The following is a 22,862-nucleotide window of genomic DNA, read 5'->3' as shown; positions in this document are numbered from 1 at the left end:
TGTAGTACTGCTAAACCCTGCCCTTTATTTCTTTCTTCTGACCACTAAGAGTTAGTTGTAACTAAAATGACTGTCTGGAGCTGCTTCAGGGTTTCAGTGAAGCACTGGAATAGCAAATTAAAACACAGTGTAAATTATCCATAGAGATTTGTGAAGTTGTTGCTCTGAGAAGCATCTGACAGGTATTATTTAGTTATGATTGATTCTTCTTTGGGGCTTGTGAGATGATCTACAAGATTTCTTGAGGGTCTTTCCAACCTTCCTTTCTGCGTTCCAGGAGCCACGATGGTTTTGTTGAAGGGAAATACTCATTTCCTCATAAGCCATCTGTCTCCATAAAGAAGGAATAAAGCGTGTCTGCTTCCTAGATTTTATCAGGCAAGAGGATCATCTTGTCATTTCTCTAATTTGTTTCAGGTTTGGATACTGAGCTCACTTTGATTTCTAAGAGTTACAGATAAGCCCGTCATGCTGAAATCACTAATGGTCTGTATTGGTTGGTACTAAGGAGGGATAGTTCATGTGAAGGCTGATTTTCCTCTGCTTTTACAGATATGACATAAATGTGTCATCATCTTCTGGCTGAGAAAGTAGAGATTCAAGTATTTTTGTCATTGGTAGTGGATGGTGACATTGTCTGCAGATAAGGTATGAAGAGCGTTTGGTGTGCCAGCGCCGTGAGGGTGGCTCGGCAGAGGGAGTCTCAGGTGGGAGCCGGGGTCTCTGAACCCCGAAACTGCAATCCCAGGAGGGCTGGCGTAGCTCTCACTGCTCTGGAGTGTGTCACGAGCTTCTGGCTTCTAATCCTGAAGGGTTTCAGTATCCTTTGTGAATAGCGTGCTTTAAAAATGCAATTTAGTCTTTCTTTAAGAACATATTTGTGGCCTGGTCTGTGTTAATAGGAAGGGAAATGGGGCGTCTTGGCAGCAGGCTGAAATCTGAACACAGCACCTAGAAGAGCAGCAGCAAGCGAGGAGCCATTGAGTGCCTTGTGGCCAGCTCTTGCCATGGGCTCACCGGCGAGGGCTGCTCGGCGATGGGCATGGCCAGGAGCCGGGGCTCGGGACGAACTGCTGTGTCTCGGGGCTGCTGCCTTACTGGTGGGGAAGCAGCAATGCGAAGGGAGGGACACCAAAGAAAGTGGGTTTAGCAGAGATGGGAGGGAAGAGTTGGGCTTGCGTTGTGCTGTTGTAACCAAAATTCAGAGGGGCTCAGAGAAAGGGGTCACAATCTCAAAGGGGTCTCAGTCCTCCTGCTTGTTTCTCGGCTCTGGAGAGCGCCGGTGGCTGTTTGCTGGCGGAGCCTGTGTGTCAGCAGCCTGGGTTATGACTCAGAGTTGGCCGGGCTCAGGGTGAGCGTTGTTGCTCTCCAGTACTGCTGACTCTGTTCTTATCATCCCTTTTCCTGGTTCTCCCATCCGGAGTCTGGGACCTGCAGAAACAGAAACCAACCTTCAGGCTCCAGCCTGCCCTTCCTCTCAGCGTGGCCGTCCCCTCCCCAAGCGTGGCCAGGCCAGCCTCGGAAATGGAAGAAGTCTGGAGACTCTTTCTGTCCCCAGCCCTTTCCTGGGACAAACAAGGAGTCACTCCTGTAGGTGACGCTTCTGTAGAACCGGTGTAAGTGAAACCCAGAGCACTTTTCTCTGGGTCTGTAGTGGTTCGTGGTGTGCAGCATAGGCTCCCAGAAGCATTGAATGATTCAGAGAAAACACTTCAAACTATTCAGAAAATTACAGCACAGAACATCCAATGCCTAACTGTTCACGGAGTTGAGTCATGTTGTCCCTCTGTACTGGGGAGGGACGATTCAGCATACGTGGAGGAAAGATGCTTGATTATGCAAAGGCACATGCCGTTGATAAATTCTGAGATGATAGTGTCCCTAGTATGAAACGGGAGCATTAAAAAGGGCACTGAAATGCCGTGAAGGCATGCTCCCACAGCATGGCTCCGCGGGAGGCTGGGTGCCATACACGGCGCTGCCGGCCCAGGGGCACGTGCGGTTCTGCCTGCGCAGCCGCCGCCTTTTCTGGCCATGCTTGCCGTTACTGATGGGTGGCATTTCCAGGGCAGGCAAAAGGGAGGAGATAAATTTAAACCCAGCAGATTATTAGGTAACAAAGCTAAGAGTGCCTGGCACTGTTTATTCCTGGACCATCAGGGCCTTAAAATAGCCGGTCAGGAACACTGACCCTGTTTCTGTGTCCTCCTGTGACAAGATTTGCTGTTCCGTCCTGTTGCTGCTGGCGCCCTCCTTATGCCGTGCCGCCTCGTTGGCTTGGCTGACAGGCTGGGGTCCCCGCTCCCGCCGCCTGGCGTGGGCAGGGTGAGGATCCTTGTCCCCTCGTGCCTCTGTTGGGTTCCAACCCCCTGAGGGTTCGCAGGGGATGGTTCACTCCCTTGATTCAGTCCTCGGCCCCTTTGATGAGAGTGTCAAGAATTGAGTGGAAATGACACAAAATTTTGGTGTGGCCCTGCCAGGTCAGCTGTCCCTCTGAGCCCAAGCGAATGCCCTAAGCCTTGCAGCTTTCTCCATGGCGGGCCTGCAGGAGCTCATGGGATGAGTAAACTGCGCACGAAAGAATGAGCCATGGCATGCCGGTTGCCCTTCTTTGTTTTTGTCTGTATCTGTGAAGTAAAGTGGGTGAACGTATTTCATATGGAAAAGCAAAGAGCTCTAGGGGGCTTTTTTAAAGTGTGTCTTTAGTTTGTTTGTAAGGTGTGAGCACAAAGTGAGCAGGAGACACAGATCTTCCCAGCTCGATGGAAGCATTTCTGTCCTGAAGTGGGGTGTGTTAGGAAGAGGCGGCTTTGAGACCCTTCAGTCCTCTCACGGGCAGGAGGGTCGATGGCGTGGTTCCTTTTTGCCTGTGGATGAGTCAGATGCAGAGAACAGCGGCTCACTGGTGTCAGATTTTGGCTAAAAAAAAAATAATCCTTGAAATAAACTCTTTAGCTCAAGGGAGCTCAAGATTTGCAACACCAAAGGCCTTGTTGGCAGCTTGTCAGCAGCCCCAGGGCTGCACCTGCTTCGCAGAGACATTTACATAAATATTTCTGATCAGTAATGCACGCTTGTAACCTTACTTTCCTGTTCTCTTGGCTTCCCCGATGAATGAAAATTACCCGTTGTAGGAATTTCAGTGCCGACTCCCGCGCGTGCCCTGGAAAGCATTGCCTCAGCGCGACCTCGGCTGCGGTCTCCTTTCTCCATCCTCTGCTCGGCTGTCGCGGCGCTGCGGCCAGAAGCCAGCGCAGGAGCGAATTCAGCACGGGCAGGTTCTGCTGTCCCCATCGGACCTCGAGCACTGCCTTTGCCGCTGCCCTCCCTCCGGCATGGGGCAGTTCTGCGGCTGAGTGGAAGCTGTGCCGTCTCTCCTCCGGTGCCTGCCCAGCCCTGGGCAGCTCTCCCTCTCCCAGCAGCTGGCTAACCTGTGCTGCCCTGGCGCTGGCCACGTGGCCAAGCACACACGTAGGAAACACGATTAGTCAGCAGGTCACTGGGGCTGAGTTTCCTTGTGCGTCCTGTGCCAGGCCGTCACGTTGGCTCTGGCTGCAAACCAAGCAGCAAAGTGGAGCAAAAGAATTGCAGACAAAGGGCTTTTATTTATTAGTTATTAATGCTGTTCAGTTGAACCAGTCTGAAATCATCGGTAGCTAAGGTTTATGTTGTTTACATCAGGGGATTCCTACTGGGGTTTTTGCCACCCTGCCCTGCTTTACTTCTTCCTTTAAGGAAATGTTCATAATTACCCTGAAGTATTTTGAGAAAATACAGAGAAATACTGCATTCAGACTCTGAGCTTCTATTTAAACAACCTCCCGTTTTGGAGTCAGTCAGACCTTGAGCTCACTTACCCTCCTACTTGGTGCTACAAGGAGCTGAATTATAATTTTGGATTTGAGTCTCAGGCAGCTGTGGGAAGAGTACTCTTTAGATGTGAAATCCTTCCAGATCACTGAATTTCACGCGGTGCCTTCCCAAGTGCCGCAGGTCAGAGCCTGGAGACGCAGCCCTGGTGCTGGAGCTTGATCCAGGTGTTGCTTTCTGCTTCTGTAGGTGCTGGTTGGCTGGGTGCTTAACCCCATTCCTGGTCTCATACGGCACATGTTCGGCTGTTGCTGGAGCTGAGCTGAAGGAGGGCTGCTGAGGTTTGTCAGGTTTGAGGTTCCCCCCTTGCCCTGCCGGTAGCAGGTTCGATGCCTCCCTTGAAGCTCACGCTGGACGTTTCTTGGGGCACTTCGCGCTGGCCTTTGCCACCCGGGGGGCTCGGATGCTCTGTGCAGGCCTGCTGTGGCTCTGGATGGGGATGTTCAGGCAGACAGCGAGCAGAGTTGGGCCATAGCTCCAAGCATGCTGTTGGTTGCAGCTCCTTGGAGGCTGTCAGGAATGGGATCCACTGAGCGTCACGGACAGCGGGTTCGGAGATACTTGAGAAAGGCTGGGAGATGTCTAGATGCCAGGGCCACTGGCGCCACAGGACTTGTATAAATAAATTTCATTTGTGCTATGTTCACACAATTAAAGCCGGAGACCTGGATCGCATTTAATGAGGTTTATTTTGCTAGTCAGGCCACACAGATTTCATTTGCTTTGTCTCGTGTTCTGAAAACGTATAGGAACATATGCACACCAAAGCTAAGGGCTTGAATAAAATCCAGAGCAGTAAAGAAGTGCCCTGGCGGGTTTGTATCAGTGTAAAGTCCATGAAGCTAAAATGTACGCTGATAGTATAAAATACAGGGTATTTTAACCTAAGGAGTTTGTCCTGCCCCGTGGCTGCTGTTTATCTCTGGGCTGTTGGGTGTCCTGGGCAGTGCTGGGAGAACTGGGAGCGGGGGACGCCTGGCTCACGAGGTTTCCCTGTCTCCCACACACGGGCTCTGGTTTACGAGGCGAACCTGAAATGCCCCATTTTTCCCCGGGATGCAGCTAGTCGAGGCTGTTCTCTGGGCTTGTCTTTACCTCCCTGGAAGCGAATGTTCGTGTTGTACTGCGGCTGTCCCGGGGCCAAGGCAGGCTCCTCGGTAAAATGCTCAATAGCTCTTTGCCAATTTAAAAACAGAAAAGAAAGAATTGAAAATGTTTTGTTGTGGTTTGTTTTCTTCTGTTGTAGAGCAGAGTGCAGTGATGTGTCTCCATGGGACACAAGCAGGGAGGGCTTTGGGAAGGTGGGGTAGAAGTGAGCATGGCTCACGTGCTGAGTCCTTGTGCAAGGGCCGGCGGGGACGGATCCTGCACCTACACCACATCCCTCTGAGAGCAGACGCAGGCTCCTGGCCAGGCCCTGCCGCAGCTCTCGAAGGTCCATTAATCTTGTTCAGCTCAGTAATGTTTGCCCTTGGCAGAAAGGCCTTGCGATTTATGGGTTTGGAGCTTGTGAGTGGGAAGTGACTGGATCAGGCCGTTTCTCTTCACGTGGAGCTGCGACAGAGAAGGAGGTTGGTCGGGTGGTGTATTGCTTTTCATCTGCGGCTGCGGTCATGGCCTCCCAGAGGAACCAGGGGTCGCCTCCGCTCGGTCTCGAGGGCTGAACGTAGGGCAGCGTGTGGTTTATATTTAAACAGTCTGTGCTGGAGTGAAAGGGCAATGAGTGGAAGGTGCAGCATGGCTGGGACATGGGATGGATCTTCAGGGGCTGCCACGGGTCCTGCTGTGGGCTCAGGGTGTGCCGTGGGCCAGGCTGTGTTACCCCCACGGCCTCCATTTCCCGCTGGGAAAGGCCAGCGTTTAGTCACCAGCCCGGTTAGAGGCGGTGGATGGGGAAGGTCAGGGAAGCGCCATTAATCACTGTCGGTGTTTCTCTTCCAGAGGAGAATGAGAAGCACGAGAAGCTCCGCCTGGAGAGAGAGCAGGAGCAGAAGAAGGCCGGCAAGACCAGCGTGCCACGGGCCAACAGTGCCATCGTCCCTGAGGAGCCCCGGAGCGAACTGCTGGTGCCCATCTCCTCCCCGGCCCCGGCCCCCCCGCCGCCCCTGCCCCTGGCAGCCCCCATCTCCGTCATTCCCATCCCTGTTGTCACCAGTCCCCCCCAGCAAGCTGCCCAGACCACCCTGTCCCCGCCACTCGTGCAACGCCACCAGCCCCTCGTAAGCACTCCTGCTGTCACTAAGGAAGCATCTTCGGTTGCGCCGGTCATCCAGAGGCCGCCGGGCCCGCTTCTGCCAGATGGGAAAGCTGCTACCCCCCCGTCGGGCAGCCCGAAGCAGCTCCAGCATTATGCGGCGCCGGTCCTGGCCATCTCCCAGCACCATGTGGTCCAGCAGCCCATCCAGCCCCAGCCACACCAGCCCCTGCAGCACCCGGGAGCAGCCCCGCCGCTCGGGGCTCTGAAGCTGGCTCCAGCAGAAGATACGAAACCAAACGAGCAGAAGAAGAGACCTGGAGGGTGAGTGCACCTTGTGCGTGGAGGCTTCTGAGAGGGACCAGACAAAAACGATACCGAAAGCTGCATCGACCTGGAGCAGCTACTGCTTTTGCAAAGAGTTGTCAGACCAGAAATACCAAGATCCGTGGATGTTTGGATGTTTGGTTTTTTGATAACAGGGTTTCTTAGCTTGATGTTTTTTTATTTTTCCCCCCTGACCACACACTGTAGGGTTCTGTACAAGGATTTCTTTTTCTAAGCCAGAATTGTCTTAAGAAGCAAGTGCCAGCACTGCCTGTCTGATCTCAGGTGGCATCTGGTATTATGCTTGGCAAAAGATCTCTGGTTATACTGGTCAGGGAAGTCGTGCAGCAATGCTGCTTGCAGGAACTCTCTTGAAAACTGGGATGTGATGTGGGAGGCTTTATTTCGCAGATCAGAGATCACCTTAGCTGCTGTTTCAATTTCTTAGTGCTGTAAGTGCTGAGAGGCTCCTGCTTGTTCAAAACTCCTGCAGCCGGAAGGAACTGAAGGCTGATTAATCTGTCCCCACCCTCAGACAGGACTTGTGACTCTGATGTTGCTCCAGGTTAGTGTTTGTCTAACTTGTTCTTAAGGAGTTTGGCTGGTGGAGACTCTGTCTTCTCCTTAGCAGTTGTTTCCAGACCACGGTATCCTAATACGGAGTCTGGTATTATTTCTCGTGGACTGGGAGAACAAATCATTCCCTTCTTTGCAGCAGGCTTTTACCTGTTTCCCTTGGCCCCTCAGCCTTCCCTTCCTGCAGGATAAACAACCTGGATCTGTTCAGTTTTTCCTCCTGGACACGGTGTGTAGACCTCTGACCATTTTCCCCACTGCCTGCAGCGGGCAGATGACTCTTCGCCATGGTGTTTAACATGGTGTGCTCACCCCGCGGAGGCTGGGTGGGCAGCGTCTGCGTGTCCTGCCTGTTCAGCGCAATAAGGCACATGTACCCCTGGTTTCAGGGCAGGGGTGGGGGGTCTGGCTGGGGTTCAGGGGAGATGCTGCTAGATAAAATGCCGGCTGGATCCCCCCCTTGCTGTGCAGCACAGCAGCGGCAGCCTGGTCCCACTCCAGTACGGCTCAGGCTGCCGTGGTGAGATAGACCCAGCAGAGATGGAGTCCCTGCCAGTCGCTCTGGTCCACCCAGCCTGAACCAGTGCCTAAACCAGCACCAGCAGCAGAGACAGACAAAATGCAGTCCTCTCCAGGGCAGGGACCTGCTCAGGAGAAATACTTTGGCCAGGTCAAAATCTGTCCTTGCCTTTTGCTCCCTCCTGGTGGAGCTCAGTATTTTGGATCTATCAGAAGTTGAGGACACGGCAGTTCACCCTCTTTTCCCCAGGTCCTCTGGTCTTCATGGCATTTGCTCTGGTCTGTAGCGCAGAACCGCTGTAACCCGGTTGTGAGCGGAGCACAAGCGCGGGGCTGTGAATTGGTACTGACCTTCCCCATGAACGGCCTCCGTGAAAGCAGTGGTATTTTTGGTATTGTCGTATGGGAGCAGGAAGAGATGTAAGATATAGTGGACAAAAAAGGGGTCCATAGTGTCTTTTGGGATGTAGAGATCCCAAAATGCATAGGAGGAAGCAGCGAAAGTAACGTAGATAAGAATTTGTAAAGATAATGGCATTTGTAAAATGCCAATATAATTCCTCTAAGATAGATTGTGATCTTTAGAGCTTGTCTATAAAATGCAAAGCTGCAGAAACGATAAGTGTATTTGCGCTTTAGTCAAGCGGAGCAATCACGGATGATGTTGTGTGGGTTGGGATGGGTGCAGAGGGGTTTCCACTGGCACAGGGGTGCTGGGGGGTTCCGCTGTGTGAGCGGCAGCTCTGCGGGTGGGGGGCGCTGGGGCTGCACGGCAAACGGCTCCTGTGCCCTTGGCCGAGCATCGCTCCCAGGAAGCTGGAAGGGCTGTCACCCAGCGCGAGGTGCAGCATCACCGCTCGCTCTGTGCCCACAGTCAGTGTTTTTCATGCAGGATTTCTGGAGTCCTTGGCATAGGCACACTAGAAAACTACCTGTCTGATGCTGAGCGAGTTGCAAAGGTTTCCTGAAATGCATTTTGATGGAGCACCCCAAGGTGCGTGCTCCTCGGCTCCCCAGAATTGCTCCTTTGGACATAAGCACAGAAAAGAGGTTTTTTTCAGCTTGTAAATGTTTCATGGGAAATGTCTGTCAAATATTTTTTTTAATAGCTGAATATTTATTAAATATTAAGATAATTCCTGAAATACTCGGCTCAGTGTTGGTGTATTTTCATACGAAGGCACATAATTATTTTGCGTAGTGTACGGAAGATATTTGAAATCTCCACGTGTCTACTAATGTGCTTTATCAACACAGCAGCAGAAAACTAAGATAACATGAATTTGTTTGGCCTTTCCTAAAAGTATTCCTGTGATTCGGAGGGTAGGGACAGACCAGAACCCTAAAAACCATAAGCTCACCCAGGTTCTTCCTTTAGCAGTGACTGGAGGATTCCTGGATTACTTCATTCCATATTTATGCTCAGCTGTGTTATTTCAGGCACAGTACAAAACTAAAGGAGTTTGAAGTATGTCTGCCAAGTCCCGTATGCTTTAATTTGAGACTGCATAAATCTCACCCCACTGGAGTATAGGCGTAGATCAGAAATGGGTCAGAATCTGGGCTATCTAGTAGCGTATAAATACACACAATTCATACTTTGTGACTTTCGCTGTTGATAGTAGCCCTCTCTGTAGATATACACACGTTATACTCCTGCCTCTTTGTATCTGGTGTGCAGCGTGTGCGTAATGCTTATCCCATCTAATATGCATGTAAAGTATGGAGTTTATATAGTATAGGTAGAAACATACATGCAACTAGCATTAAAACAGTGCTATCTGAACACCACTATTGCTGTTTAATACTTACCTCTGTCGGAGACACACAGACACTGCTGAAAGTACAGGTTGAATGGCAGTAGTTTTAAACCTGACACTGAGTTTATCTTTGTTCTGTTTGGGTTACAGGGTTGGGACCAGGGAAGTACATAATAAATTGGAGAAGAACAGGTGCGTAGAAAGCCAGGGGTTTGGTTTTTTTATTGTAATTCCCCTTCCTTTTTTTTTTTTCTTTTTTGCCTATAATCTGTTACTATTTGTTGGCTTTGGTGGATTTTTGTTTGTTTGTTTTTTAACAAATAACCTGACCAAAATTCTTTAGTGACTTTTAATGAATCATGCGATATTGCTTTGCTTTCTTATAGCTCAGTTCTGCATCTCTTGCTTCCTAGTATGTTTTACTTAACTGTGTAATTACGTTACGATAACCCTGCAAAGCCCTGATCCTGCAAAGTAAATCCCCGCGTGCATAACAGTGTAACTTCTTTTTTGATTTAAAGTAATAAACTAGCCAAGGTCAGGGGCCAGTGTACGGTGTGAATACAGGATAAAGATCAGTTCCTGATCCAAAACTCTTCTAAGCCTAACTAGCTGAATTGGAAATACAGTAAAAGTGGAAACTACAGCACAGAGAGATGAGATATTTCATTCAAGATTGCACAAGGGTTTCTTAACAAACCTGGGACTAAAATCTGGGCATTACAAGCCACAATCCCCATGTCTTTCTGCTGGGTTGAGCTGGTTGGAAGCACACAGGTAGTCTGGATGACTGCTGTGCACGTGGGTGAGTGCTTTGCTGGATTAAGGCCCAAATTAAGCTCTAGCTCGCTGCTAAATTGGTTGCTGGTGTGTGCTCCCACAAGCTGACAAGCCACCTGTGTTTTCTTTAGACGTGCGCATTTGAAAGAATGCTTTGAGACATTAAAGCGCAACATCCCCAACGTAGACGACAAGAAGACCTCAAACCTCAGCGTCCTAAGGAGTGCCTTGCGATACATCCAGGTATGTGCAGCGTTCGGGTGACTGCTGGCTGTCATTGTGTAGCATTTTTATCTACTGAAACAAGGGAACGGCGCTGTCTTTGCTTAACCAAGTTGCTTATCTGCTTCCTGTAGTGCAAAGGGAAAAGGGAGAGGGAAACTCCCATTCCCCCTTTTCCCCCTATGCAAGTCCAGTCTTTTGTAAACTCCAGATTTCCAGAACATTTTGATTCTCTAGAAGCACTTGCTTCCTGCAGTCTCCTTATACTAGAAGTTCCTAGTTAACTGCAAGTCATCCGAACCAGCGATGGTGGTGCAGCTGAGGTGACTTTCACCTTCCTGAACAGATAATTCAGATGATCTTCAAAAGGGATGTCCAGACTGTATAAACTAAAGCTGCCTCTCTTGGATTAAGGTGAATTCTAATCCATATGTTTTGGTGAGGTTTTCTGTTTGCTTAACCAAAACAGACTGGCTTCCACAAAGGTTTTGTGGAATTTGTCTCAAATTTTTGTTGAGAGACAGATGTAAGTACAGGCCCTTTGCTTGGAGTCAGGGAAAGGCTGGAATTGGGGGTTGCAGCATGGAGGTCTAGGTGGATGGGGTACCAAGAATGAGTCTGGGACACAGTAAAGGTAAACTTCAGTTGTGGTGTTTGCATGTTGAGTGAAATGTCAGTGTTTGCTTATTGTTGTTTATCTCATATTTGACACTGTCAGAAGTTTTGTCAACTTTGTGTGTTGATTTGTTCTTATCCAGCATGTTTTCCATATTTAATATTTGTAAAAGTGGTTAATGGTAGCACAAAAGAAGTTCTTAGAGATGTCCTCTGTGACTGTGAAATCAATAGCGTGTAATGCAATTAAAACTCATCTAGAAAATGGAAGAGTTGCTAAATTTGTAGTGCAAATGAAGAGAGCCAATAGAGCTCCTACGTTTTGGTTGGAATAAGAGGGTGCTGAGAACTGTTAACAATGGACTTTTCCACAGCAAAGCATCCTCTTTTTTCCTCACTTTCTTCCCATTTTCCTCCGTCTCTCAAATGCCGTTTAATTCCTGTGTTCAGAAGTACTGGGCATTGACTACTTGCATCTATTTCACTTTAGAGAGTCAGTGATTACTCATCACCTTTTGGAATTAGAGCAGCTCAGGCCTTCTCATTAGTCTTCACCGGTGACTTCTCTTTGCAGAGCCTTTCGTTGGGGCAAATTCTAATGGTGCCGGGACACTGGAGGATAGCAAACAAAAGGAGAAAGGCTATGTTGCTTAAAAAGGTCATTTTTTGAGATGTGGTTGTATTGCAGCCTAACGGGCATGAGAAAAGATGTGAGCTTTTAATTTGATTTCAGGCAGGCTGGTGTCGGTGGAGATGAGCTTCCATGGGCAGTAAGGGAGACGGAGTGATCTGATCACCCGCTCTCGCCTTCGGGAGCTGAGCTGGAGTCAGGGTGTCACGAAGGGAGCTGACGCTCTGTGAATATTGATGCAGGTGCAGACCTATCCGTGAGCAGGCTCTGCTCTCCGGCAGCGTTTCTATTCTGTGCTTTTGGAAGACAGATTAAAATTCTCTTTGAGGATGTTGGTGAGGATGGCCAGTTCTTCCTCTCCCTCTTCTCTGGTTCTGTTGTGAAATGTTTTGAGGCTTAGACGCAGTGCAATTTTGTGCTCCCTACAGGTGTGTGTACCAACATCTCCGTAAATTGCTAGGAATTAGACTCTCGTCATGTCCTGTTATGAAGTGTAAACTGCTTTTATGATGGTCCAGAAGGTATTCACTGATTCAGAACTGCATTTTGTTTTCTTCAAGTTTCTGCCACTCAGGGTCCATTTCAGTGCCGCCTCTCAGTTGTTTTTCCCAGCATGGAACGGCTGGGATCGGGTCTGTCAACCCGACTGCTCTGGTGTGCCTGTGCTGGTCTCTGTGCCCCCAGCCTGGGGCTGAAGGGGGTCTCAGGCTGGTGTAATTGCAGCGTATTCGGTCATTCAGCGCAGTGAAAATGCAGAAGTTCTGACAGTTAACATTGCAGGACTTGCATCCTGGTGTTGGGGTCCATCACAGCGTAGGTCACCGTATCTGCACAGCTCTGGTTTACTGCTGTGCTGCCTGCGAGCACCACAGACACCGTGGCCTGCGGGAGGAACCGCTGCGGTGATTCGTCTTGGGCGTGCGGTGCCAGTACCAGCGTCTCAGAAACGCGCCAGCGCCCGCGTTGCCTCCGGGCTGCCTTCGGGGAGCGCGCAGGGAGAGCCCTCTGCTTCTCCCTCCCGTTTCAGCGCAGAGAAGTTGAACTTTTTTGTACAAACGTTTCTCCTGTCCAGATGTCTCTCCAGCTTCCCACTCAGGGGTGGCCTTAGGGGTAACGGAGCTGGTTTTGTGGTGGCACACAGGGTCGGGGCGCCGCAGGAGGCCGGGACGGGTGGGGAGATGCCCCACAGTGGCACAGCGGGGTGCGGGAGGCGTGCGCAGGAGCAAAGCCCGGGTGAAGGCCTGGGGCCATGGGTGCAGTGCTGGCTCCCCTGCCTGGAGTCTGCCCCATCACCCATGAGGGCCCGAGGGCTGCCGCAGCGCTGGGACGGGGCCAGCCCGCGCACTGCTGCGTCCGTATGTCCATCCATCAGCTGGGCTGGCGCCAGCAGAGGGGAGGAGGCGGGTCGTCCGCCAGCCTGCGGCCGGGCGCTCGCCCGCCACGGCAGCCAAGGTCACGGCGACCTCGGGCCCGGCTGCCCGCCCTCCCCTCTGGCTGGAGCTCGAGTGCCAGCATCCCCCTCCACGTGTTCAGTGAGCACATGGCGAGCGCCAGCCCCTGCGTGACGAGGTGGCCGGTGAGTGGGCCGGCTGCCCAGCGCTGGCAGCGTGGCCAGCTGGCTGCCCCACGGGCGGCGGACACGGCGCGGCTTGTGTCACCTCCCAGCTGGCGCAGGCCACACTCATGGTGCCTCACCACCTCCTCCTCCTCCTCAGGTGGCGGCGGGAGCGCCGCGGCAGCTGCTGCCAGAGTCCGCGCAGCAGGGAGTGTCCCAAACGGAGAGCATTTTCCTTGGCAGCGCCTTCGCTGTGCGTCTCCGCCTGAGTCACGGGATGCTGTTCTGCTAAAAGTTTGAGTGTACTAATTATTTGCCTGAAAAAAACGGATGATTAGAAATCTGAGTTGAATTTTCAGAGTTCAAAATTAAATTATTTTTTTTTTTAAATTCAGTTTGATTTTAGCTTAGATCTGCTGCAACAAAAACAATGTGCATCAGCGTGGGGATGGATGAACTGCCTGAGGATGACGCCTCTCCCCAGGGTTACGGGGAGCATAGGCGGGACTGCAGACACCTCTTACCAGCTCAGGCAGGGTGAGATGGATCCCAGCCTAATGTGCAGACAGGAGCAAGACAAAACAGAAGAAATGTTGCCTTCTTGGCAGCAAATGATGCACCAGACTCGGTGTGTTTCACTGGATAGGCTGGTGCTTACCCCTCTCCCTTGCAAAGACAACAGGGGAATTGTACAAAGGAGATTTAAAAGTAAAACCTCTTGCTCTCAGTATAGCAAAGTAGTTTTTCCCTAAAGCAGGGAAAAAACACCAAAAAAACAGTCCCAAATGAGTCTTGCAGAAGAGCGCAGCGTGCGGGCCCTGAGGCTCTGCTTAGCTGGTGATGGGTGCCCGCGAGGAGTGTGACAGTGCACTAATTGTTGCAGCCTCTCTTCCTGCAAAATCCTTTTTCCCCATTCCAGCTGGAACTTCTTTGAAACAGGCTGTTTGTTTCCTCGGCTGGATTTAAATTTTTGTATCTGCATCAAATCAGATAAGTCAGAAAGTTAAATTCCGAACTTCCCATGGAGCTGTCATTTTAATTTATCCTTAAGAGTTGGGCTTGTGCTCTGCAACAGTAAATTAGAATCTCTGCAATTAAACACACTGTTGCACAAAGGAAATTAGGCTGAAACCAGCTGGAAGTTAATAATCCTTTTAAATGGTGATTCAGTTCCAGGCAGTGTAGGCTGTTGTGCTGTGGCTCTCGGCTGAGGGAGTTGTCCCTGTGGCCACGGAGAGGGTGGGCTCCGGTCCCCAGCGGCATTTATTCCACAGGCCACCTCGCCCTTCGTTCTTTGCTTTCCTCCCTGCAAAACATGAGTGAAAATGCTGGAGGCCTCCGGAAAGTTTCTAAGATGCATGAAGTGGTGTGTTGGGGGAAGAAAATGCTGTTTGCTTTGAGAGAGTAGAGCGCCGTCCCGTCGGCTGAGGAAGGCCAACATCAGCCACTGGAGCAGTGTCCCCTGGCAGAGAGCGGGACGACAAGCCTGTCATCTCTCTGGACAAGCTGTCATCTCTCCGGGGAGCCACGCTACCAGAGGGAATTGCACCGCACTTCTCTTGTGCTGGAGAAGGTGCTGCTGGTGGCCAGGGAGCAGAGCTGCGCAGGAGTCGGATGGTTCGTGGCCAGGACGTCTGTGCAGCTGGGTGCTCTGATCTGATTCCCTTTGAAGCATTCCTTGCCCCCTAGGAAATGTTGTAATCATCTTAGTTGGAAGCTAATTGAAGCCCTTAAGCAAGAGTGTTTTCTCTTCTGTGTTCTCAAACTGTGCCTGTCACTGTGGTACCTGAACACCTTGCACTTTCAGGGGTTGTTTTCTGTTGCATATTTAGTGTAAGATGACATCCAGGCGATGCGCTCACCAGGTGACATCAGGACAGCCAAAATGAGCCGGCTCGTGAGCAGCACAGCCGCAGCCTGGCAGACGTCACATCACACTGCCAGTTTCCCCCCTACAACCAGAGTCAAATGCTGAGTAAATAATAACGTGCTTACAAAACATTAGCCAGAGCTGAGCTTCCCGGGGCCTGCGAGAGGCAAAGAGTAGAATCCTTTGCAGTTTGCGAAGCAGGGCACCGCTGTGGTCCAAACTGCTGCGTGTGCTGCTCAGATGCTTGCAGGAGTGCTGGGGGGTGTTCCGTGATGATAGATTTGGGCCTTAGTCCTACAGAGGAGTATTTGCTCTGATGAAGAAATCGACTTTGCTTGCAAATTCATAGAAGTCATTTCCCAGCCCTCCTTGCTGCTTGTAGTGTTACGGGTAGGAAATAGCTGTGATGAACTTCCGACAAATTGGTTGTATTCTACATCGTCTGTTGCCTCAGGAAGGGTAGAATTCCTTTCTGCGCCAGGAGCTGGGGCTGGCGTTGGTGTTGTACCCGGTGTCCCGCTGACCTGGCGGGTACTGGAGCAAGGCCACTGACTGACGCCGGCTGGAAACTTGCCTCTTGGGCCATGCTGTAGTCCTCCCAGGAAGCAGCCAGATAAATTTTTGTTGCAGACCAATCTTTTGATTTTTCTGGCTGTATGTACTTAGAGAAATCTATGAAGGAGTGCTGAAGCCATTGAAAAGTCACGATACTGCTTGTGTGACAGACTGCAGGCCCCTTGCTCTCACTTGAACTGTAGACCAGCTGGCCAGAGAAGTATTTTACCAAAGTAAAATAGTCTCCATGTTCACGGTGGAAATCTTCCCCTCCCGAGGCTGGGCAGGTGCTGGGCTGCGGCTGCTCGTGGTGAGGGACCACCTCATGGTTTCCGTGTTCCTTTCCCAGGAGCTAAAAAAAATTGTTCATGCTAAAAAAAATCATGGTGTGCTGGACTCAAGGTAACTGACATCTCTTTCGATTTCCAAGTAATGACTGCATTGTTCGTTTTGAGGGAAGTGTGCCTGATTTCCTCGTCTGATTACCAACATGGGCTTCCTCAGCTGGACTGCCTTTAGGTGGCCATAGTGTGGCCTCGGCCGACCTGCTGGCTGGGTCACCACTGCCCACATGGATGTTATTTCCCTTTGTCATATGGAACTGCTTCAGGCTGAAGTTAAAGCAAGGACAGAAGTTCATAGGTCTCAGATCATTGTCAGATGGAAAGAAAAACAGTAGTTCAGCAAACTCAGACCCTGGGTGCGGGTGTGAAGTAGGCATTGAGGAGCAGTGATTATCCTGGGCGGGAGAATGGGCTCTGTCCCTTCATAAACAAACCCCATCATCCTGCAGCAGAGGACGTGTCAACACCAGTCATTGTACTTGGATGCGGGAGGCCCGTTCGGTTTTTCACCATTAGCACGTTGGTTATTTTGCCTTCCCTTGTGCCTGCTCCCTCCTGCGCCACCGCTGTTTGCAGCGCAGGCTCCTCTGCCACCTCTCCTGTCCATGTGTCCCCGTGACACGCTCTCACAGTCACCTGCTAAGCTGAGAGCACAGGGTGCTGTGTCAGACAGACAATAAATTACAGAGCTGATTCCCGACCTCCTGCCAGGAGCAGAAATCCATCGTGAGCTGGCTTACCTGTGCTCATCGGTAATGCTAATTGTTTATATGAGACGTTTAAATTGTGTATCCTCACCTAGTCTCTTCTGGCGTTTCACACTGCCTGAAGCAACACGCTGTGCACCTAAAAATGGTGCAGTTTCCCATTTATGCCAACAGTAAGCAACAGAATTTTCTCCCTCAAGAGCAGAATGTATACAAAGCACTGTCCAAGGATGCCCAGATAGTGCATGCAAAAATTCTGTGTGCTGTCCTTTTTAAGCTGATCTTGTGAACAGAGCAAATACTGTTTTCACACTTGTTAAATTTTGCTGTTAATAACCACAGCACCTTCTTCTTTTAGTTTGGTTTTATTAATTCATCCCTGTCTAGTCTCGAGGACCAGAACAACAAGACTAGTGGATTTTTACAGTCCGGTGGTAACGCTGAAGTTAGGGTCTCGGTGTCCCAGGGGCCACTGCAGACGTGCTGGTTCCTGATGGAGGGAGGTGCCGTACCGCAGAGACCCCGCTCATCTGACGTTAGCGTTTGGTCCTGTATAAAGAACACGGCTCATTTACATTCAAGCATTCCAGTGACTGGATTATTGATCAAAATGCATAAGCCAAACTGTGCTGAATCCAATTAAGTTCCCCACCTTGAAGAGTGTAGCTGAAACTGTTATTTTTTATTCAGTGCCAGCTACTAGGTGAATATAGCTGTCTTCTATAAAACTTGCCCAGTAAGAACTGGGTCCATTAGAGCTCTCAGTGCCCCCTTCATGTGACCAGCACTCACATGCCAACAGTGCTTCTTCACGTTGTTTACCTGACCTGATCAATTGATTCTATCTTGCCTAATTAGCCTGAACTTCATCGCCAATAATAAAGGCTTCCAGCAATGATAAAGGCTGTGATCATGCAACAGGGTGTCATCTGTAGATTTCAGAAAGAGAGAAATAAGACCTTTAAAAAATAGTGTTTAGTAAAGTAAAGCAAGTTAGAACCTGCTTAAAACTGTGAACTGGGTAAGAACTAGGCTGTAGGGTTGATCTTCCACTGGAGCCAGTGGGAGCTGTTCGTGCACAGCAGGAGCAGGGTCTGGTTCCTGCCCTTGATGGAGTCACTGAAGAATTGATTCAGAGGCACAACATCGGGCTGCATCGATACGGGAGATGGGGTGCTTGACCTGCGACGCCAGGGGATGCTGGGAGCGGCTTCCAGTCCCTTGGCTCTCGGTGCCGGTCAGAGCCAGCCTGAGTTCCGCTGCCGGGTGTGTGTCTGTCGCTTCCAGCACGCAGCCCGGGACTGCGTTAGCACGCAGCAGCGCTGGCATCGTTTCCCCTTTGGGTGACTTGCACGGTCATTGAGTGGAAGAAACGTGGGATTCCCATCTTGAGTCGGAGAGTTTGGTACTCGAGCTGGCACAGCTAACAGAACTGATGTGGCTCCCAGGCAGCCGTGGGCATCTGAAACTGAACCCTCTGCCATCCCTCCCCACCTGCAGCACGGCCCGGCTGACGGGAGGCTCCATCCGGAGAGCAGCCAGTGGCTTGTATTGGCAGGAGTGGCCACAAAACATGTCATGCAGTAGAGTGCTTAAAAATGCCCAGTGTTTGAACCCTGCCGAGCACGTGGAAGCTGTTTCTTAACCTTTGCCAAAAGGGATGGCGATTTTTTCTTTTTTTTTTTTAACAGTGACTCATACATGGGAGCGTGGAAAGGGTAGACAGGATTCTAAATCCTCTGTGTGTTTTTTTAATTGTTAGAGAATCTACTTCTGTCATACTGCTGTCATTTAAGTGGTAGCTTAAAGAAGCACTCAAGGTTGTAAAAACCAAACCAAGCCGTAAGCGGAGTGTGGCAGGGGTTTGGAAGCGGTGGGTGTGTGTAGCCTGTTGAGGCGCTGCTGCGGTGGGAGAGCGTCGCGGGAGGCGGGTGTGCGGGGCCTGACGGAGCGGTGATGGCTACAGCTCGGCTGCGCGGGCTCTGGTTTGTGTGTAACATTGCAGAAGCCACCTACCTTTAAAACAAGGCAAAACCCCCAAACAAACAAAAAACCACACCGACATCATAACTGGTTTGTTTTGTGTTTTTGCTCTTCCCTGAGAGCCCGGGAGGGAAGAGGTCGGGGACCCGTGGCACAACTCACAAGCGTAGTTTGGACTCCTGTTCTCGGTAGCAGTAGCAAAGGTGTGTGTTGTTACTCTTTAAAATTATAGTGAAGGCATTACTGGCCTATTAAAATTACAAACAAATAATTGCAAGGGGCAATAATCATTGTTTTCACTGCTTAAGAGCAGCAGAGTTCAGCCCACGTTACGCAGCGCTAGTCGGAGGTGCCGGTGGCAGCTTTGCCAGACATTGTCAACTACGAAATAATAAACGAGGGGGATTTTGAAACTGTCGTACAGCAGCAGGAAGTTGGTATCGGCTTAATCTCCTGTTGTCGTGTCGGTGTTACTCCGATGTGATAGAAATACTGATAGAACGTGCTTTGGAGGATGTGGAAACGCGAGTGAGATTTTTACAAGGCTCCCTGTCTCAGTTGTTATTTATCAAAAGTTAACAGCGACTCTGATCCTGCCTGTGCCTTGGACTTGCCGTGCCAATTGTGGTTTTATCCAAACACTTTTCTGTGTGCAGCTGGGACTTCTTTTCTCCCCCTTTCTCTTCCCTGTCCCTGGGGGAGACCCGCAGGCTGTGAGGAGGGGGGTGACGCAGGGAAGCAGTGGAACTGCTGTTAACAAACGCATCAAACGAGCAAACCAGAAAAAATGGATTTTTTTCTTTTCCAGTTCCTTTTTCTTTTAGCTGTCTTGCTTGTCTTTTACATCATTATGAGTTAAAATACTATACCAAGTTTACGTTTAGATTGACCCTTTCACTGTGGAATTCTTACTGTTTTCTTAAATCTCTGTTGGTGACCTAGTGTTCACTCAGGGACAGCCCGTATGGCACCCACGGGAGAAAATACAGTCCGCAGTCTTGATAACGAGGGTGTCAAGTAGGGACTGTTGGTGCTGTCGTGCTGAGATACATCTTGATCTGAATAACCAGGCTGCTCAGGTCATCTGGAGACAGCATTAAGGGGAAATTACGTCTTTGAAAGTTATGGCTCTGGTTGAAAGAGGAAGGTAGACGGGAGGTGACCTGTACGAAGTAGGTGTGAGTTGGGTGCCATCTGTTGGGCAGGTACCTGATTATTCACTGTGTTTGTATTTCAGGAGAACAGGAACTACCTCCCCAAGGGTGATTGTGCAGTTTCCTGCAGCATTAGAAAGAATAACTTTTATTTCGCTCCTCTTCCCAAAGGGAAGTATCCCTAAGAGAAAGTATCACTAAAAGAAGATTGATTTCACTCTGCAAACGTTCTGCAGTGATGTTAATGTTGCGCAGGTTGAGTGGGTTTGCAGAAAGCTGGTTGATTCTGGCTATATTCTGCTCTTTGGGAGTAGCGTGTGTCGTGATTCAGAATGCATTGTCTCCAGCAGCTGGCACCTTCCCATCACTTCATATTTACGAATTTCATGGGACTGTACCTGCTGTAAGGCAGTGTCTCACCCCAGCGGTGCATGCTGTGCCCTGCAGAGGAGCTTCAGCCTTGGGACCACCTTCACGAGCGGTCATGGGGAATCTGAGCACTGGTGCTGTGCGGGCACAGTGAGCACCAGAGCTCTCTGCCAGATGGTGCTTGCAGCCCGTGAGCACAGAGGCAAAGATTTTCACTCAGGTGCACGGCTTTGATCCGTGGCCTTGCAGAGGTGTCAGGGTCGGTTTGTATTGAATAACTGGGTTTTGCGTCCTCCCACTGCTACCCTGGCCATAATGATGAGGGAGGGAGGTGGAGAGAAATCCCCTGGTGACCCAGATCTGCTCCGTGGGCCGTAGGTGGAGCCATCGGGATGTGAGTAACTGGCACTGACCTCCTTACGAGGATGGAGAAACGGGGCAGAGGGGTGGTGCGGGAGGATGGCGTCCTTCTCTGAGTCACCAGGACCTCGGTCTCCCAGGCCCACTGCCGCAGCATGTGTGCAGGGGGGTCCTCTTCTGCTGGGCGGGGTGGTTCTGTCTGAGCTCACGGTTGTCGGGGACCCCATCATCTGCCCCTTGGCTGAGCCAAATGTGTAGGAATACAAACAAAGGGAGCTCTGGACCCGGGACCCATCCAAAACTCCGGCTGCTGTGAGATTCCTCCAAGAAAAATACAAGAATGCTGCAGCAAGTCAATGTAGCGATAATGTGTCTCCACATTAATCTCCTCGTCTCTAGCAGCGAGAGATCTGGCTGCAGCTCTGAGGCGTAACTGCTCGTGGCCCTCCGGAGCTGCTGTCTGTGCATCGTCACGTAGGCTGGGGAAGGGCTTGCGAGGGTCCTGCGTCCAGCAGTTGTGTCGATGACAATCGCTCACGGAAACGCAGCACGCTTTAGTTTTGCTTGCAGAAAATTATTACAGTTGTACCGGAGATACATTTCCCAATTTTGTGAATAACAAACACCACAGTATTTTGGGCATCCAGAATCCATTAGCATCATTGAAAATGTCTCACTTATTTCCTGAATGACAAAGATAATTTAAAAAAATAATTTAAAAAAAAGGAAAACAGACAACCAAACTTAACACTTAGTCATTGCAAATGATACTTTTTGCTAAACTGGTAGAAGCCCAGCAGGGTTTTGGTGACTGGCCCTGGGCACGGCTATGCCCTTCCCTGGTTTGTATTTCTACTGTGTGTTCCAGTCATTTGCTGCTTTTTTTTTTTTGCTTTTTTTCTGAATTTATTCTTTGTCCTCCTGGTGTGGATTCTTCCTGCCCTCTACCCTAGAACTGTCTGTACTTGTCCAGAGAGTGGTGCTTCAGGAGAACGGGTCCTCTCGGATCTGCAAGGCCAGTGCAGATAGCCACGTTTCAGCTGGAGTTTTGTTCGCGAGATTATGGCCCAATGTCTTTTTTTATCAGGAGTCTTAAGTGCTAACAATGTGCAAAGTAATAAATGTAAGTAACAATGCTTGTTCTGATTTTCCCATGATTTCCCTGCTCCCGGCAGATTTCCTGTGCTGTGAAGTATTTCTGTCTGGATGCTCATTTCTTCCCATGCAGTGCGATGGAGCAGAGGTGGGCGCGCACAGAGGCGCGGGGGACAAGCCCCTGCCCAGCACATTTCTCTCGTGCTCGCAGAGGAGCCGGTGCAGCCTCTGCAGCGAGCGAGAGGTGACGGTGCTCGCTGCGTGCGTGTGAGGGTGAGGTCCCCTCCCAGACCCCGGCAGCGCTCTCCGGCTGCTTCAACACATGGAAGAGACGGGTGAGGAGGCTTTGCCGAACGTCGGGTCCAAGAGACCCGCGGGCAGACCTGCACCTGGCCATCACCCCGCACTGCAGGTCGCCTCCTCCCCTTTGAAGGAGGGTAGCAGGGTTCCTGGATGGGGTCGGCCTGCTGCAGGCTGCTGGTGATGAGACCTCTGAGAAGCATGGGTGGTTTCACCTGGCAAGTTCTCTTTTGGTTTTGGTGCTCATATGAGGTAATAGCTTTTAGAGCTTAGGAGGCTGAAATCGGTGCACAAACAGTGGCAGCCTGAAGTCCTCGTTCTGCTCTGCCTCTCCCTCATCACACGCTGCCGCTTCTCATGGTCTGTTCTCGTGGTCTGCTGAGAACCAGTGGCTGCAGGACCCCAGTCCACGCGTTCCCCAGCGCTCAGCACTGCGTGTTAACACCTCAGAGCTTTGGGTCCAGCCTGTCGAGATTTTTCCACTGCACCTGGGGAAAGTGAGACTGTGACGCTGTACTGAGCAAAGGCTCAGGAGACCCCACGGAGAAGCTGCGGTGGTACGAACTGTCGGGGTGTAGCGGCACGTGGGTGATGTCAGTGGGGCGGCGCGCGTGGGGAGCCGAGGGGCAGCACCGTCAGCTGCTGCAGTGGTACTGTTGTGCCATGACCTGTACTTTGCCATCGGTGGTACCAGGCTGGCGCATCCGGTACTGCTGCAGGATTTCATCTCCAAGAGCCAGCTGAATGAAGCAGTTGCCATGGAAACCATGGCTTTGGTTCCCTTGGCAACCAGCTGGGGTTCCACACAAGCAGAAGGAGAGGTACCGCTATTGCTTCTGCTGATGGCCAGATCCTGCCCGGTGCTGCCGGGCCTGCTGGCAGGAGCTCGGGTCCAGCAGGTCCCGGGTGCAGGAGCGGGTCCTTTGCAGCCGTGCTGTAGTGGGTGCTGTCACCTTTGCTAGCGCAGGCTAGCGTGCACGCTCGCTGTGGAGGCTGGGGACACCCGCCTGATGCCATGGGGAGACCCGGCTCTCAGGGTTCCTCCTTTCATGGGCTCTCCCTTCATCGCAGCAGGT

General features: G+C 50.9%; 1 protein-coding gene across 1 annotated transcript in view; it reads left to right on the top strand.

The window, feature by feature from the left end:
* Nucleotides 1–22,862, top strand: part of MNT (MAX network transcriptional repressor) — a 48,195-nt gene that overhangs the window by 9,094 nt on the left and 16,239 nt on the right. Inside the window, exons 2-4 of the mRNA XM_074595242.1 lie at nt 5,812–6,388; nt 9,397–9,438; nt 10,158–10,269. Coding sequence (XP_074451343.1) covers nt 5,812–6,388; nt 9,397–9,438; nt 10,158–10,269 — 731 coding nt within the window. The remainder of the gene's footprint in view (nt 1–5,811; nt 6,389–9,396; nt 9,439–10,157; nt 10,270–22,862) is intronic.

This window comes from Larus michahellis, chromosome 7, assembly GCF_964199755.1.
Source record: "Larus michahellis chromosome 7, bLarMic1.1, whole genome shotgun sequence".
NCBI classification, from domain to species: domain Eukaryota; kingdom Metazoa; phylum Chordata; class Aves; order Charadriiformes; family Laridae; genus Larus; species Larus michahellis.
Note: the sequence above shows the minus strand (reverse complement) of the source record. Positions and strands in the feature narration are given on the sequence as shown.